General features: G+C 43.4%; 1 protein-coding gene across 1 annotated transcript; it reads left to right on the forward strand.

The window, feature by feature from the left end:
• The first annotated feature begins 23 nt into the window (after positions 1–23).
• LOC8042044 (E3 ubiquitin-protein ligase RNF180) lies at positions 24–13,393 on the forward strand. Its single transcript, XM_002415177.5, has 3 exons — positions 24–140; positions 8,817–9,034; positions 13,120–13,393. Exons 2-3 carry the CDS (start codon positions 8,843–8,845, stop codon positions 13,366–13,368), a joined length of 441 nt encoding a protein of 146 aa, XP_002415222.3. The 5' UTR covers positions 24–140; positions 8,817–8,842; the 3' UTR covers positions 13,369–13,393.
• Positions 13,394–19,537: the final 6,144 nt, after the last annotated feature.

The following is a 19,537-nucleotide window of genomic DNA, read 5'->3' on the forward strand; positions in this document are numbered from 1 at the left end:
CTCTTCTGTTTCTTAGAATCTCTGTGGCGTGCTCAGACTCTCAACTACTCTTAACTACCGGAGAATGTAAAATTCAAAAGACATGAGACACATTTTTTCGATATTGTCACCGCATCTGTCGTATCAGTGCTGTCAAGTTGGTAAGTTGCACTATTTGGTTGTGCTGTTTCACGGCCTGTCCTTTGATGGCTACGCTTCGTTAGGCTGTAGCTTTGCAGCATGGCTTTCCGGTTTCGGGAACGATTTTTCGACCGACTGCGTCGTACCGACATTTTCCTCGCACTCGTTTCGTAAAAAAATGTGCTCGTGCCGCAAACATCGGTAAAAACAGGACACGAAGACCAGTCATCGTCCCTTACATCCACAATTTTTCCCACGGCCTCAAGGAAACAGTGAACAGAGTCAATGTGGACATCGTGTTTTCAGCACCCACCAAACTGTCCAGTCTTCGCAAAAACGTCACCACACCCTCGGATCCCGCAATCTGCTGCTCCAAGAAGCATAGGACCAACTTTGTGCCTTGCGTTGAGGGGGTTGTCTATTCATTACCCCTTTCATGTGGAAGACAATACGTTGGACAAACTGGGCGATGTTTAAATGACCGCCTTTGAGAACACTCCGACAACATTGTAAACGCTAACTCTGGCCACTTGGGGATACCCTGTTGGGATTGTGGATGTGTCGCGCACTTCAACAACAGCACCATGTTGGGCAAAAGTGTAAACCAATTAACAAGGGAAATCATCGAAGCCGACAGTATCATACGACTAGAGGACAAATGTGTTAGTACGCCGTCGATAACATTATCACGAAAAGAGATTAATTATTTAGCCGCGAATTAGCCTAAGCATTAGACAGGAATTTTTACTCTTATGTCGTCTTTTTCTATTTGCAAATCGTCAAAAATCTGAAGAAGTAGAAGCCGAAGTAAAACACGAAATACAAAGTTGTTAGTGAGCGCTATGTGAAAGGAGGGTTCTTTGGGTGTGTGAATGCTTGAATGACAGTTTTTTGAGTGCTCTAAACGTCGACAAACATGAACAACCAACTCGCCCAATCTCAAGTTCTCACTTAAGGTACTATTGACCGTGGGCGTAGCTTGGCCCAGCTCGTTTGTCTGCTTGTCCTTGGCAAGATGTGGAATGGATCCTCAATACGCGACTTTTCGCGAGCAGGCGGGGTTGCGGGCGCAGCTTGGTTACGCTTCGCGAGAGCGAGAACTGACTTTGCCCATAGCGCCTGCCTGGGAGGAAGACACCGCTTGTGCTTGCCTGGGAAGAAACCGCTCAACAGAACGACCAGAGACATGCCACGTAATGCACTCAAAAGAGACCTCTCCATGTAATCGAAGTTAATCCAGCATAATAAACGTTCTTTCATTTTTTTCTCCAATCAGCGTCGCATTACTAGTTAATGAAACGTCAGCACCCAGCCACCGCTGAAATGAAACGTCGGCACCCACGCCACCCCTGGAATTTCGAGGAGGGTGCAAGAGGGGAGGAGGAGGGGGAGGGGAGGAGGAAGAAGAAGAGCTGCACCAAAGGCTGCACCCACACCAGTTAAAGGGATGCTGAACCGAAATCTGGATTCCCCAAAACACGTGGCAAAAGCGTGCAACGGGATGCTACAAACACCAAAACATCACTCATACAGCGATATCTCGAACAGATGACCGTATTTTAAAAAAAAAGGCGCATTTGGCAGGAATGTTGACGTCATGTTTCTCCGAGAAGGAGAGGGAACGGCCTCACGTCTTCTTTGCCTCGCGGCCTTGAGGGAGCGAAGCAAAGAGAGGAGGAAACTAGGTATCTTGACGGTCACGCGCCTCGTCGGCCTGGTTCAATCTCGACTTCTTTTTTCAAAAATATGGCCGTCCATTTGAGATATTGCCTTACTAGTAGTGTTGTAGGGACTGTAGCGTCCCGCCTACATCTCCAGCATTGTTTTTTTGAAATCCAAATTTCGATTCACCATCCCTTTAAAGGGTACTCCGGCGTTGTTTTTTTTTTTTAGCTACCCAAACCAAATAAATATTCTTAATTCTATGGATTTACTGTTCCCAACATGCTATTTAGTATCTGGGAATTCAAAATGGCTATTGAGAAAACGACAAATTAAGGTGATGCCTAAACCAATGTTCAAATGTCCGCTTCATGGCAACAAACCGACCAATCATGGCAAGGGGTGGCGTGCTGGAGGCCGTTGCTGGAAACCACTATGATAGAAACGAACCACCCTTGCGATCTTAAGCTGGAAACCAATTTGTTCAATTCTGTGATATGTGGGCTTTTTCTGTCCATTGAGGGCTACATTCTTTGGCAACGACCTAGCGAATACCGTGTGTTCGTTTTTAGCTTTGTCTGATCTTTCCTGCAGGTGCTGTCGTGTGAAAGTGCCCTCCACATTGTGAGGCGCCCGAATATACCGTAGAATACCGCCCATCCACCCATTCCACATTAAGCGCCCATTACCAAATTTTTGAGATCTGAGAATATATGCACAGTACATTTATACACCAACTCATGTTTACAAACAAACCGGAGTGCCCGGAGCGCCCCTAGCGGACGCCACCGGCGCCGCGCATGCGCGATGGGGGTGTGGGCAAGTAGCTCGCCGTCGCCCATAAACAAACCATTGAAATGCGATGTTCTCGGCCTCGGTGTGAGTCCCCGCGCTCTTTTTTGCGTTAGAATTGTTGATTCTACGTCCTCTTAACGATGTCTGACTACTCGAGCGGCGTCAGCGAAATTAACGAGGCTCGATACACCGCAAAACCTCGCGTGAATAATCTGACTTGCGGCGATTAATTCCGCGTGGACGCCGCAGAATGTACGCTAAAGCCTTATTCACATTTATTTATTTAGGAATACTGCAGGCCAATTGCGGCCCAAGCAGGATTGGGGGTTACAAAAGTGGAGTAAAAAAAAAAAAAAAACCCAGCACCAGGTAATCTGTAAAATGGGAGAGGGGAACAGGGGAAAATTATGCAAAAATTGTAATAAAGCACATGTAATAGCTCACAACGAAGTTGGGAGGGGTGGCGGTAGTGGGGAACAGGAAAATAAAACACAACGCAAAGAATTACACATCAAACAAACGCTCAATCGACTCCAAAACATTGTCAGATATAAATATTTGATGAGGTAGGTTGTTCCATTCTGTTATGGTTCTGGGAAAGAAGGAGTATTTAAATGCATTTGTTCGAGCGAATACTGGAGTTATTTTATGCGGATGGTCATGCCTTGTGCGCCTAGTCGAGGATGGGTGGAGAAAGGACGACGATTCAAGCCGGAGTTTTTTAAACCAGAGTTGATAAAGAAATTTTAGTCTAGCTAGCTTCCTTCGTGATGCAAGAGAGATGATGTTGTTACTTTGAATTAAGGCAGCAGGTGAGTCATGCGGGTGGTAGCGATTAAATATAAAACGAGCTGCTTGCTTTTGAACATCTTCCAGCATCTTGATATCTTTTTTTGTGAATGGATCCCAGACTGTACAGGCGTATTCTAACTTCGTTCTTATCAATGTGTTATAGGCTACAAGTTTCACATGAGAAGGCACGTGCTTAAGCTTGTGCCTTATCATACCTAGTTTTTGACGGGCAGCTGCACAAACGTGTTCAATGTGTGAAGACCAAGATAAGTTGCTAGAAATTGTTATACCAAGATATTTAAAGCTCATCGTCCGAGAGATGTAGTTATCACCAATAAAGTATTCATACTGATGAGAGGACTTTTTGTTAGTGATGCGCATGTACAACGACTTTTCTTGGTTAAGCTTCATCTCCCAACGATCGCACCAGCTAGAAACTGCATTAAGACTTTCGTTCAGAACAACTTGGTCCCTAGTAGAGTTAATATCCTTGAACAATAGACAGTCGTCCGCAAATAAACGAATACTCACGCTTTTATCCATACAAAAAGTGAGGTCATTAATAAAAATTGAAAAAAGAAGAGGGCCAAGGACACTCCCTTGCAGAACACCCGAAATTACAGGAAGAGGATCAGAATGGTGACCGACTACATCGACGAATTGTTTTCGCATTTGAAGATAAGATGAAATCCATTGAACAACTGTGCTGGGAAGGCCAATCTCATTTAGTTTGTATATAAGACCGGAATGAGGAACTCTGTCGAATGATTTGCTAAAATCAAGGAAGATGACGTCGACTTGATCAGGCCTATCTACTATAGAAGCAAAAGAATGAATAGTTGAAATGAGCTGAGTAGTAGTAGAAAGTCCCTTTCGAAACCCATGCTGAAAAGGCGAGATTATTTCATGTTTATCGAGGAAATCATTGATGTAATTAGAAATTATATGTTCCAGTAGTTTACACGAAGAGCTGGTGAGTGAAATTGATGAGATTTCGCTTGCAATTTTCAGTAGCGACGTCGCTCGGACTGCAAAAGCGTGAACCGTAGCTGAGATGGTCGACGTCGATACTGAAAATCGCAAGCAGAATCTAACCAAGTGAATCAGGCATAACAAGTCGGTGATGGCCACTGGTAACAATGATCAACGTCACCTTGTATCTACTGTTTACGTCGAGCCTGCTTACCAACCTTCAAACTGAGTCTTTTGAGGCCTGCACTTACTTCTTATCGCAAGTACCGGGCCCACGTTTGGTCTGCGTACCGGTGTCCTCTAAAAAAGCAGACGACAAGCAGAACGTTTGATAGAGCAGACGACAGTTCGAACGATCAGGCGACCGTTTGAACTTGAAGACGCAGTGAACGTAGTCCGCAGGTGGTCGTACAACTTGATGGTTTTCCGGCGTTCCTTTTGGAACAAAATAAATCTGATGGCAAGAAGTATCCGTGAATTCAACCCAAAAGGCTTCCCGTCCAAGCAATCGTGGTCCGACGGCGTCTGGTTTTCCCTTTTCACGGCACATATCCACGTTCTCGGACGAACCGAGCGCATAAAAACTGACCTTCAAACCTTTCTCGACCCTTTTGGTACAGCCCCAGTCGCAGCATTTTGACAAGAAGGCAGGTTTTGGCCTGGTTCCTTTCAAAACAACGCAGGAATACACGTCTCAGATGGGCACTTCCGCCCACAGCCCCGGACCGGAAGTGCGTCCGATGCGCCACCACCGCGCCGTGACGTAACAGAGATGAGTTCGTGTATATGTAAAATTGATGACCGGACAAGCGCCCATCCCCCATTTTTTTGCAATTATCTCCAAAGTTTGAGTGGGCGCTTGCCCGGTATTTTACGGTATGTGGAACAAGATAGCTGCACTCTATAAACATATCATTTAATAAATTGTATGCTATGTTGCGTAATAGCATGAAGTGTCTCTTTGTGTGCTGTGGGAATTTGCCGTTTCTACAGTTTATTATCTTCTTTCACAGGGTTACTTAGGTCATAATTCGAACATGCTCAATATGTAGCACGGTAAAGGCAATGTTAGGTTAGGAATACAGACAGTTGTATTGCAATAACAATCTCGTAACCATTGGTTTAAAGGAACTGGCAATACGTTTTGGTGCGGAAATTATTCACCGAAGGCATGAAGTAAGGAGATAGGCATTATCTGTATAGGTTTCAAGTCATATTAGCTGTCTAATTTCATGTCAACAGAATTGAAATGATGACTGCGAACCTTTATGTAATCTTGTAGGTTGTAATTTTATTGACATACTTTTAGTGCGTTGGATGTGGGACGAGGTGACTGCAGAGAGTTGCTCTAACTTTCTGGACTATAATCAGTCCAAGCGTACGAAACAAACTTTCATGGTGTTGCCGCCAGGATATTTCGGGGAAGGAGGGGGGGGGGAAATATGTTTGCTCCCCCCCCCTGGAAAAAGTTCTGTAGCCGCCCATTGTACTTGATGTGACATTCTTTCGCCAGATAAGCGACTTCGCAACCAGAATTGCACCAGGAACGCGCGCAGAAAAGCAGCCACAAATAGCATGAAATTTGCAGTTGAGATATGCGTCCCTCTTTTCGGATGGTGCAGATATTGCTGGGGAGCGTGTTATCCTACCCCCCCCCCCCTGCATTCATGCTGCTTTGCAGTGACAGTCTGCGGCTGCTAATTACAAATCCATTAACCCGCTGTGTGCCGTTGTACACACCGCTTTGCAGCGTCCAGCCGGCAACCGGAGCCCCGCTGTCCCCCATTACACCTCCGGAAAAGGAGTCCCATGCCATTTAGTTCAGCAAAGTTTCACTGATGAAATTTCTTTTTTTCAGTGATAAATTGCAAAAAAGAGATGTCGTAAATATCGCCAAAGATTCAAAGAAAAAAAAAAAAAAAGTAAAAAAAAATGACTACGCTCATTGTGGATCGAACCTGGGTCGACTGTTATGAAGCGGGCAACTTTCCACTAGGCTACGCTAACGCTTCAAAAACTTGTTTTGACAATTCGTTTTATTCGAGTCCCAACAAGTTTTGCGTCGTGCGTATAGCCATTTCCGTTTGGGTGCACGGTGTCGTACGTATAGCATTAGTCTTGTTTCTTACAGATACATGCCACTACCATACGTGAGAATAATTATCGTAGAGAAAATGCAACTGTGTTCACAACATGATCATATCCGCCTTTTATGTGCAGTAAGTAGGCTTTAGATTATGGTGTTCAGCAAATGCCCTAATTTTTCGAAAACAGCGGAACGATTTTCGCTTGTTCCGAAATTTCGTGCCATTATCGCTTGCTTTTGCACACGTGTTCCTACTACTGATACTATGATGATTTTGAATTTTTTAGGTGCGCAGTCAGCCACATGAAGCATTTTCAAAACTGGTTTGGGTGCGCGAGTCCTGTGAGGTATCCCTGGCTTCGAGTGACAAGTGCGTCGAGTGCACTTGTGCAAATCGCGAGTGCCAGGTCCTCGGCGCCTTGATGAGTAGAAAGAAGGTCAAGTTCATGCTTTAAAAAGACGCATCAATAATCTCTGTAGTATTGGCCTCGAGATCGACCTAGAGGTGGCGCTACGGTCGCGCTATCATCATCATCAAATCGGGGATAGGAGAACGGCCGCCCCATAGGCTCTCCACGTTCACGCGCGAGACGGCGTAGATTCTTGCGTTTATTTTGTCGGATACTATTGGTGGGAAATCAATTCTAGCGGAAAAGGATGTGGTACTGTTCGGTGCTTCAGTGAAGATCGAATCGTGTTGCCAGCGTGCGGCCTAAATTTATATAATCGCTTCTGTGGGTGCGTCGTCTGTTCTAGGCAGACGTTGGAAAGCATGGATCACCACGACTGATGCCTGTCTCCGGCTGAACTGGAATATTTATGTTAAATATTTTTTTTTAAAATAAATGTATCGGTTCATCAACGTGGGAAAAAAAAAACAATAAATTCCAACCCAGATAACATAATACCGGTACTGTGGACTGTGAAATCGCAGCTTCTATGATTTTTTTTTTACTTCTAGCTTTTGCAGTAATATAAATATTTAGAATGAAGATAAGTTAGCGCTGTGTTGGAAATTACCATGCTATTGAGTTCCTCTGCCCTTTTACTGTACCATAGTGTAGGTAAGTTTTATGGAGTCTGAACAAATCTACTGCGTTGCGATGAGGGGAGTGTGTCTCTTCTAGTTAAGATCTGCAAACTGCACGGTTGGCAGGACAACTGAAACAAGTGGAACAGACTGTTCTAATATATCTGCCGTGACCGAAATAAACAAGTGTAACCCAGCTACGCAGCAATGTTCCTGTTATTAAATGCTTTTCTCGGGAGTGTGGGTTCACCCGCTTCAATTTTCTTGGTAAGGGCTGCGGATGTCAAGAGGCTAATACTATAAATTTCTGGCTAAATAATCTTGTATTCAAATACAGTAGACTTTGCAACCCCAACGAACGACGCGCACCACGACACCGACAGTATCGGCCGCAGTGATACTCCTTTACTGATGAGGGCTAGCAACCTTCACGAGACTTTCCGATCAGCCTCCGCCCTCACCTAACGTATATAGGGATTGGGCAGTTCATCGATTAACTTTCAGATTATTCAAGTAATGCTTTGATTGCAATTTTTTTTGCCGGTTAATTGGACTCTTGTTCTGGAGAAAGTCAACAAGGAGTAAATAATACCTGCTTTAATATTTTTGACGTCTTTATTTCTTTTGTGACACAGGCTTGCACGGTAAACCACTTCAGCGTGCTTGTCATTTTACTGAAGGTGATTATACTGTTTAAATAATAACTTCAAAAGATGCTTCATTTAAAAAGGCTTCTCGTGTTGATATGCATGTAGGGCTCGCAACGTGAGGTTTAGAATGGGAATGCAATATGCCATTTATGACATAGTAAAACCAGTAAAACAATGTATAGTTTTAACGTCTTTCACGCAATATGACCGGTGAAAAATCAACATACGGATTTATTGACTGATTAGTCTATTAAAGGATAGCGATCAGTCAGGCTAATTTTCTAATCAAACCACAGACCCACTCAACATTCAATGCTTTATGAAAGTCACGGTTTGTGCGAGGTAACAAAAATACGTGGGATTTTTTTATGGAAGCTTCCGACTTAATAATAATCGCTTTGCTAAATTTCTATGCATGGGAAACGATGCAACACAGCCTTAAGTAAGACGAAACGGCTACAAAAACATAAAACATTTAATAAGGAATGTCAAGCTCAGCCTGAAACGGGCTTGCGTCGTCGAGATGCGTGCTTCTGAGCGTGCGCCCGTAGCAGCAGACGCACAGCGGTATCCCCGCTTTCGCGCGTTTCCAATTTCGGCCGCACGGTGGCGACACGGTTCGATCTCGAGACGAATACCTTTAAGAGAATTTGTGCTCTTGATTGCTGGATTACCTGTGCCGCTTTCTTTATGGCACCCTTTCGTGCAGCATCCTGAAGGGAGGGAACTTTAGGAATGGGAGAAGAGGCTGGTTTCCGGTGCAGGAAGTGCCGTCAGGCACTCCTTACAGGCAGCAACATTGTTTCATCACATGGTGTCCAGTGGTCTGGCCGCGTTAGCTTCACGTGCCCGGTGAACAAGATCGACACTGTCTGGTACGTGCGAGAGGAGGAGCTGCCAGGCTGGGTGACAGACCAGCTAGACGGGGTGAGTCATTTCTGTCTTCTCGATCGTATCCTTGCATAAAGCGTATTCGGCGTCGAGTGTTTTGAAGTGATAGCTTTACATGTGAAATTATGATCTCAGGACCTGCAGCACTGGCAGATCGTTACGGTAAATTTGTGCGAATTTTTTAAACTTGATTATCGCTGACACTAATGCAATATTATATTGTATTTTTGTATAGAATACTAAGAGTATTCGGAAGTTCTGCAATACTTCTCACTATTCGTGGTTTGCTCGGAGGAGTTAGTTAGCTTCACTGAGTGCGCTTCTCACCAAGCTTTGGCGCACCGCGGGGAAGTGACACCGTGATGTAGACATTCCACTTTTGCATATCTCTCTTCGCTTGATGGGAAGTACACTCCTCAAAAACAATATACTACTGAAAAAAAAAGAATACATTTGGGAAATATTGATGGGACAACTTGCCTTGCAGTCAAATTGTCACAATAAATGTTCGACCAGTCTATATCGACTGCTTTATCCTGATGAGTTGCGTGCATAATTGGTTGTGACCTTGTTTTTAAAATTTAAGATTGGAGAGAACTTGGCTATAGAAACATAATTTTTAAACAAAAAATGTGTACTGGAATGGCACTATAGCTTTGACATATATATATATATTTTAAATACCATACTCAGTTGCCATTTTTATACAGGCCTTAACCTGTTTGAAGGTGATGTCGTTAAGACTTAAAAATAAACCAGCTTTAGTAGTGGATGAATGGAAGGCAGTGAATAACCTTAATTAGTTAATTATTTCAGCTGAATTTTTGAAAGGGGTGCACTTTGCACTCACTTATTTTGGATTGCCAAAACTATGCATGAGATGTGCCATTGATGTTCATCACTAAATCAGAAATCATTCTTCATTTGGATTGACAATTGTAGTTTCATTGCAGCCTGCATAACCTGAGCAAAAGGTTTGATTTTGTTCTCGAACTACATTATTCGAACATCATTTCAGTGCATCACAACTACATTTGCCTTTAGTTTCATATCTAAACTTACCACTTATAGATACCTGTGCTCCATCTTTTACGAACTAGACATGTCGTTCAAAAGCGACTGCGGCAGCGGAGCTTGTTGGACAAAAAGGATGACTCTCATCGTAACACTCTTGTTGCTTGTCTGGTGTTTTTGAGTGCATAAAACAGCTAGTAGTTTCTTTTATTTATTTCCTGAAAAATTTGCATTGCCGAAAATAGGTTATATAATTTTTTTTTTTAGGAACAGATGTAAAACAAAGATGCACTATATTTTTATGAAGTCTAATATAATATTAAAACACTGTTGAGCACCAGAGAACATTTTTTTGAAAATTTGCCTTGAACACATTCATCGGCAACCTATTCCACCCTTCAATGGTTTTTCGGGAAAAATTAATAAGCGAAATTATCAGTGTGACAGGGTATAGCCTGACTTGGGGTCTGGGTGATCTGTTCTTCCTGACACATAAAAAGCTTCCTGTAAAAAAGTATCTCTATTGATTAGTAGTCTATTGTCGTAGATATCACCTAAAAATTCTGCCTAAAAAGCTTTCTGCATTCACTCAGTTTCTCTCAGTGTAGGATTTCCTTCATGTTAGTGACACTCCCTCCAACTTCATATTTGTTTAATACAAATCTAGCACACTGATTTCGTATTTTTTCAAGTTTGTCTAATAAATAAATTTGATGCGGATCTTAGACATTTAAAGCTTATTCAATGCACAGACGAATGAATGTAAAGTATAAGGTTTCCTTAACTTGTCTTAAAACCTGTTGAAAATTTCTTTGTATAAACTTTAGCGTACATATGGCATTCAGAGCTATTATTTTAACATGTCCCTTCCATGATAAATCATCCCTGGATAACAGAACACCCAGATATTCAACACTTGAGCTATTTTTAATTATTTCATTATTCATTATGTAAGCAGAGGTAATGGAATTTTTTTCTTTGTAAATTGATGTGTACACATTTTTTAACATTTAAATTTGTCTTCTAGGTATCACACCATACAAAAAATCTGTCTGATCACCATGTAAATTTATAACATCTCTAGAATTAGTAATTAATCTATACATAATGCAATTGTCTACAAAAACCTTATATTTTATTGTATGTCAATAATGATGTCGTTTATATAGAGCAGAAAGAGCATAGGACCCAGCACAGAGAGAGCCCTGGGGGACACCTCTCAACTTTTACATATAAATAAATAAATAAATAGCTTTGGCTGTAGACAAATCAAATCTTGGGAATAACCTTGGCGAGTTTAGCTTGACTTTTTAAGGCACATTTACGGTTTACATGCTGATTTTACATCATCATAGAGCTGCACTTGTATGATGCCTTTGATGTGCATAATAAAATTACAAGATATTTTTAGTTTTTTAACAGTATTAAGAATTGCAGCTTTTTTGCACCCTTAGAATTTCATCAAAACTTCCAATCTGGTACTCAACATTTGGTACTCTATTCCAGCATTGTTCCAGTGGAATACCTAATCAGTTTACCTTTGATTCTATACCTGTAATAACCACATGCAGATGATGTTCATGTCCTACATTTAACTCGGCATGTTTCAAAAGTGGCTCCTACAATGGGCCTTACATTAGGCATCAATTATGGCTCCCATCTCAACATTCTTGTTGCTGCGTCTTTCGTGCTTTTAAGTACAACTGAACAGCTTGCGGAGAGTTTGGGGGTATCAGACTGATTTCTGTGCAATGGATGCTATTGAGTGGTTGCACAGCAGTAAGGAGACAAAGAAGGCATAACATTTAGTTGAACAGTCAAGCACATGAATCTTAAGGTAGTCTTTGCAGTGGAATGAATGAAATAAAATATATCCTTGCTCTTCAAAACTTTTGTTCGCTGCTCAAAAATTGACTTCTGGTTTCTCCAAAAGGTGCTCCTGAATGACTTCGACTGATCACATCACGATTCCCTTTTGCTGTTATGGCAGTTGGCTAACCATCTCTTCTAAGATGAATTTTATTTAGGTATTTCAGCATGTTACTTCTCTGGCCCAGAAAAGAAAGTAACTTGGTGGTAGGACTCTCATGGATTAACTGTCTAGGAGAGCAAGGGCTTTGGGGTACAGCACTTTATTTAGCAGTCAGTATTAACTGATCGCTGTTCTTCTCTTTGTGAGCTCTTTCAACTTGTCATATTTGTCATAAAAAGAATGCTGTAATGGAATGTTACATTTGTTTTATCAGATAAGGAACTCAGGTTTGTTCTGAGTAAGGTATCACCAAGTGTGTATATATGTTTGTGTTTTTCCAACTAAAATTCAGTTGTCAGTAGCGTCAAACAGGCATCAGTATTCTGGACACCCATTTTGATGCGACTCTACTGATGTTTAAATTGTGAGTAATGCTGTGTATCATTTGTCAGTCCTCAAGGTCACTCATACATATTTGTTTCTTGTTTGTATGTCTCGAAGCATGAGTTCTTCAGTTTTGGCAGCATTTTCGTCGCACGTGCCTTTTGGTAGTGTACTACCGCTGCAAACATGGGCAAAATTTTAATTTTGATTTTTACGTTTCAATGTGAAAAACTTTAGAACAGCGTATTGTTCAGCTCTTTCCATCTCGCATAGTCTCCCCGGGTATGAGAAACAGTTAAATAATGTCCACAAGGTTGGTTTACAATAAAACTTGTCAACTTTGTCCAAGGATAACCATTGTAGCAGTTTGTAAATGAACCAACTCCCACCAAGGTTAAAGAAAGTGAATAAAGACAGGTATTTTTCCAACACTCCTCTTTTTCTTAGAATACTGGAACAGACATGTAGAGTAATATAGCAAAGCTAGTAAAGATTTTTCCTGAAAAAAATGCTTTGGCAGATTTCACAGCATAAACTCACTTTTATTGCTGAGTTATTTTTTATGATAAAAATTAATCATTTCTGATTAAAACTTCGATGTATGAAATTATGATTGATTAATTATTTTGCATTCAGAATGGGAACACTAATTTGATGCACTTCTCCTGTCACTTGTTAAAGGCTCTTTTCAGCCAACTATTTTTATGCCAGCATTGAGTGACTTTTTATCCTTTGTCGTCTCTGTTGACAGGGGGAGTGGATCAAGGGAAAGCTGTACTGTCCAAGCTGCAATGCTCGCCTGGGAACGTTTGACTTTGTGACTGGTGCCAAGTGTGACTGTGGGGAATTTGTGTTGCCACCGATCCACATCTCCAAGAGCCGCATTGACTGTGACCAGGCGCAGAAAACGGAGACCATTCTGCAGCATATTGTGAAGCCCATTGTCGAAGACTTTAGCGCCACTAGTGTTGAAACCACAAACGAAACCTGTGCGAGATGAAATATAGTTTTTGTCTCGTTTTGTGGATGTTTTTATAAAGTCTGCCTTCACAAAGATTTTAATCAAACGTGGACGATGGAAACTTGCATGCAATTCACGCTGCACACGGATTTGCTCATTATTCACTTTTTCAGGGATTCTGTGCAGCATTATAAATATTGAGGGACTGATCGTAGAGGGAGTTTTAGTAGTTTTTTAACTCCAATAATGATACCCGATACTACGCCGACGCCTTTGCGCATTCATCATATCGGTATTGGAGGTATCGGAACGATCTACTGAAACTCTGTACTTCGAAAAAGTAATTAACTATGAAGCATACTACTTCGCTGCAGACGTAGTGAATTAAAATTGGAATGACTGCTGCAACAAAAGTAATTAATTACAATTGTGTATTATATTCTAAAGTAAAGCAATTACTTTCCAGTTTCTTTTAAGTGATACGCACGTTCACTGTTGCTGATTTGACAGCACTTCCATAAAATATAACATTTGTTACCCATTGTGTGATGATTCATTATCAGCGTTTTACGTTCGTCACATTTTGTGCTTTCGTTTCACGAAATGTATTGATTGTATTTCCGAGCTGAGTACAATGCAAGTCCATCGTTTTATTATTTTGCTACAACTGGAGATCATTAAGAGTCATTTTTATATCTTTAAAGTAGAAATGGTATGATATAATTTCGTGGGCACGAAAAAATTGAGTGGAAGCTCAAACCAGGAAATGGCCGGGTTAGATCACAGTTAGATAATCAGTATATACATAACAACCTGAATAATTATTATTTTTCCCCTCTTCACAAGAGAAGACAACGCACTCGTGCTTTGGAGGGTGCGACACACTGCGTGTTCTGTGGCTTGGACTGCTGCCCTGGTATACGGTCATCGCTGAGACGTTATTCTTTGAGCAACGAAAGCAACGCCCCGCGCACGGGTGAATGTGTGAATGAGTCAAGCGCCCAGCTCTTTCTCTTCCTGTTCGGGACGTCTTTAAAATTCCCGCTATTACAAAAAAAAAAAAAAAAAAAAAAAAATTGCAAAAGTAGTTTTGGTACAGTTGAAAACGAGCGTGTTGGTTAATAGATACAAACTTGAAAGTATAAAACAGTATGAAAGTAAACAGTATGGAAAGATGTCCTGTTCCCGTCCTCGTCCTCTCTGTTTTATACTTTCAAGTTTGTATGTAGTTTTGGTAATAATTTAAAGTTTTGCAATTACTCTGATCGGGAAAAAAGTACTTAAATAATCATTACTTTTTTAGCATTAAGAAAATACGAATTCCAAGTTGAGATAAGTAACTGAATGAACCGCCACCTTCTCCTCAGTCTTTGGTAGTACCGGGATACAATCGCAATACTATAACTCGTTACTTTTTTTAGGTAACTTCTAACTGTAACTCGTTACATATTTTTAAGTAAATAGCAATTACATACTTTTTTTTTTGCCCGCAATATGACGGAGGCTTATTGCGGAGAAGGCGCCGTGGTAACCGAGCTTTCGGTTGCACGTCAAAAGATCCCCAGGTGGTCGAAATTAATCCTCAGTCCTCCGCTGGGGCGTGCCAGGTGCCCGTCGTTGGTTTGGCATGTAAAACCCCCAAATTTGACATTCATACTTTTTTTTTTTTAAAGTAACTACAAAGTATTTGCAAAAATACAAATACTTTTCGCGAAAAAAGAGCTTACGCTATTTTGTAAACAATACGGCGGGATCGACTAGAGTGCCTTCATGTTCGCAAGCGGGACATAAAGGCACCCTAGTTCGACCATGTGCGGAGGTTGGGCCCCACATTAGACAGGACAAAATAAAACAAGAACTCAAAACCTTTTTGTCGGAGCAAAGTGCTGTTTTTGTTCACTCCTTTCTTTACCTTGTTTGATACCAACGGTGTTTTTCGCTTTATTAATGCGAAAGCATAGCAAGCCGACGTCATCAGTTTGAAGCGCGGCAAAGGTCACGAAACGCTTTTCCAACTCTTTCCTGTTTAGCTTTCCTTTTGAACTCATAAATCGCGCATTCTACCAAACAGTTCAAGAAGACGGAAAGGGGGGCGTTTCCTTTTGCTCGGACTCTCGTGTGTGTACCGGGACACAGCCATTCTCCCCCTAGAAAATTAGCCTGTTGCTCAAAATTCAGACAAAAGTTGCTTTCCCCACCCCGTTCACCCAAGAGCTGACAGTGCAGTGGAAGCTACGTGCTCGTTGGGCCAGCCACACTTATGCCGCGGGATCACGCTCTCTCGCGCATACCCATGCCCAGAGAATAAGGTCAGTTGATGAAAGGGAGGCGGCTGATTGGTTCGGCAAGCGCGTAGCTTCCACCGCAATGTCAGCTTAAGGGTGAAGGGAACAAGTGAGGTCCGGTGTCGAGTGACGTGCGTTTGGGCACGATGGCGCGCTGCGGGGACCGCGGATGTATCACAGTGAAAAGGCAGAGAGCTCACGAAGGGAAGGAGGTACGAAATAGTCCGCTATGTTTTCAAATTTTCGTACCGAAAATCAGGCTTTTGACTTTCAACTTTTTCTTTTTGGCCCACTTAACCATGTGCTATTAGTAAAATCCCAACATAAATTGATTTATTAAGTCATTTCTTCAAGTGAAGCCAGCTGCGCGCTATGAAACCACATGAAAACCCTAGACAACGGCACATAGTTTTCCCGATCCGAAAGGAGCGGAGTAAAGTTGATAGATTTCGCTTTCAGTCCCATTGGCTGGCGCGCGTCGAGGAGTATTCACTGGCCGTCATAGCTGAGCTCGCTGCTGCTTCCTGACCACGGGGGTAGAGAGAGAGGGGAAAGATGCTTTTGTACGAGTTTTGAGTGGCAAGTTAATCTTCTATAATCTTCTAGAGGGAGAATAGCGACGTTTGGGGAAGCCTGGGACCCACAAAGGAGAGTCCCGGTGATAAGAGGATTTCTTTTTCCCCTCTTCTCGTGCGGTTGCCCCAGAGCTGACCGGATACTCTTTCCGGGCGTGCGCTGTGAGCAGTTACCTCAAATATGGCGTCCAGTGAATACCCCGACCACTCACGCGATGGCGCTGCGTGTCCGTTAGCGCCCCGTTAACACGGAGCGTCCAAGGTTAGCGCGCCCAGGGAGAGCTGGGAGAGCGCTCGCACGACCGCCGGAAATACGCTTCAAACGGAACGCGGTAGCGGAAGAACGGCACGCCTGCTTTCGCATTCACAACTCGTAAGAACTAGGACTGGGCGTCGATTAAAAATTTTAACCCGATTAATCGCCACCCTTTAATCGATTAATTAACCGATTAATCGGTTGATTTTAGTAAAAAGCAAAAGTAGACATTTTGTCCTTACAATTTGCTTTATTGTATGATAAACGGCGCATATATACAAACTTAATTGAGAATAAATGTTGATGTAACACACTCACAGATCACAACCCCAGCTGCGGAGGCAAAGAAGTTTGTTGGCATTTTCTGGCAGGAGCGAGTTTCTTTGTTTGTTGACGATCATCCCTGCTGCGCTGAACAGACGCTCGCAGGGCGTTGAGGTGACTGGGACACACATCACACTCTTCACAATTGGCACAATTTGAGGAAACAGGGAGCCCTGACCTCGCCACCACTGTAGTCGGTCCAGTTCATCGTGCGTCACTTCAGCCATCGATCGATAAAGCGACACTTGGCAGGAGGTGGTGGGCTCTTCATTTTCCTCCGAGAAAACGTATTTTTTTCTTTTCTTGGGCGTGAGATCAGTAGAATCGTCCGAAGACGCACGTGTAAGCTGGGAAAGCCTTTCCCACACAAGTTCGCGGCGATCTTTTTCGATGCATGCGAGTCTCTTGAAACGAGGATCGAGACACGTTGCCAGTTCATAGCCGTTGTACCGCGGCCACGCGCGAAGCCTCTCATCGACCATCATGGCCTTGAAGTCCACCAGCATGGCCTTGAAGCGGCAGATGAAGGCAGGGTCACAGTCATTTGTCTTCATTTTATTCTTAAGCAGTTTTAAGGCTGGAATAAGTACAGAACGAGTAACCTACTTGTCCCCTCCAAGGAGCTCAGTAATGTCGAGCAGGGGCTTCAAAACTTCCCGAAGCTACTCCAACATGTCCCAATCGACGTCTGTGAGGCGGGGAATCGACGATCTAATGGTACTGCTGTCCTCCATGTAGCGACGCAAAGGCTCCTTCAGTTCAAGCAGGCTGGTTATCATTATGTACGTGCTGTTCCACCGTGTTGCGATGTCCTGCTGAAGCTTCTTCTTAGGTGCTCCGAGTTCAGCGGCATGTTTTGAAAGGACGGCCTGGTTGTTCGAACTGTGTTTAAAGTGACCCACAGTACGACGACAGGCGGCTAGCAGTTGCTTCACGCCCGTCACGCTGCACAGCTGTAGCGTGTGAGCTGCGCACTTCAGACTCTGAAAGTTTGATCTCTCCACCCCAAGACAGATGTTACGAGCGTTATCGGTTCAGGCAGCTTCTACCTTTTCGACGATTCCCCAATATGTAGCAGTCTCCAATACTTCACTGGCACATTGTTCTGCTGTATGGCGCTCAGGTACGTGTCTCACCTGCAATGTTTCCGATCGAAGCATCCAGTCATCGTCGATCCAATGCGCCGTTATCCCGAGGTAGGCGTCATTGGCTATGGAGGTCCAGAAGTCCGCTGTTAAGCTGATGAAGCTGGCTGCCGAGAGTTCTGCTTGAAGACCCTCCCGTCTTGAGGTATACAGGGCATCCACCTTGGCACTCACTGCACGACGGGACGGCGGCTGGTAAGACGGAGAATCCAAGGCAATCTGAAGAACTTTCGCTAGTCCCTGATCTTCCACAATGTTGAGAGGCCGGCTAGAAGAAACAAGCCAAGATGTAAGGGCTTGTGCAATAGTTTCTTCTTTCTTCAGAGAAAGGGGCCTCGAAGAGAAAATGTCGATGGTCGTCTGCTTTTTTGCAGATGATTCTTGTTGCAGCGAGATGCTTGGGCGCTTAGCTCTGAGATGGTATTGAAGCGAGCTTACACTTCCGCTATATGCGAAAGCTTTTTTTGCAAATGAGGCAGTGAACTTTCTTTAAGTCAAAAACTTCGCCCGCGGAGTTTACTTTAAACCCGAATTTCCCTGAAAGGTTGCCCTTCATACTCCTGTACTCGTCCATGCCTGCGCAGGGTGTTGTGCAGGGCCGGATTAAGGTAGGGGCTAAGGGGGCTGCAGCCCCGGGCCCCGACCCTCTGGGGGCCCCCATGCAGCTCGTAGAAAAAAAAAGCCGAAATTTAAAAATATTTTGGAAGGCGATGTTGCTTTGCCGCAGCATTCGAGAAGAGGGAACGCGCACTTCGCGTAGCACACCCGCCTGTCCCTGTACTAAGCCGGCCATTTGGGTGGGTGACCGGCCCCTGAGGGTGCTTGTCCGCTTTCTTTTGAAAGCGGCTTCGAGCAAACGAAGAAAACTGCGAGGGGCCCCACGATCTGGGGTTTTCGCTCCTCTTTTCTTTTTTTTATCAAGAAGGGAAATGTCATAAACACCTCCCCCTTCACCCTACTCGGGCTCGTGTCTCGTGCGCGAAAACACGTGTTTTTGAGCAGCGCTTACACTTTGAAAGTGCGGCCTTCGACGCTGCTGGGGAAGGGAACAAAGCTGCATGCCGCCTCCGCGGTGGTCTTGCCGGAGTGCTCTCTAGTTTAAAGCAGACGAGAATGGTAAATCTTTTTATTTTGAGGCTATTTCGGAGCGTTAGTTTTACGAACAATGGTGGCCCTCTAGGCAAGTGCACGATTGTTTATGCCGAAGGATGCACACATGATTCCACTTCGCGAGAGGCTGAGTCCGGGTGGCGCGGAGTAATTCCTTTCGATACAGGACTTTTTAGGGAAGCGACAGTTTTGTCCGTAACAATGAGCTTGAAAGCCCTGCCTATGACAAGCCTGTAGAGATACCATCAGCCCCTAAGAAAAAGCAGCACATGGTAGTAATTTTCAGGGTTCCCAGAAATAAAAGAAAGAAAGGGAACTCTTCGAACAGCCTATGAGTGACGGTCTTATACTTACTGGACTTTACGTTTCAGTTGCAGATTGGCCAATTTTGTTGAACCAGAAAGTGAGAGTAGAATGTAGCCAATCATATCACTTCGTTCGTCTGCACCGACCATATTTTAGCGTTTTGTTCAAAGTTACGAAAACTCGCTATGATGAGGCCTTGTTTTCCCG

Source organism: Ixodes scapularis, unplaced genomic scaffold, assembly GCF_016920785.2.
Source record: "Ixodes scapularis isolate PalLabHiFi unplaced genomic scaffold, ASM1692078v2 PGA_scaffold0__279_contigs__length_252992795, whole genome shotgun sequence".
Lineage (NCBI taxonomy): Eukaryota > Metazoa > Arthropoda > Arachnida > Ixodida > Ixodidae > Ixodes > Ixodes scapularis.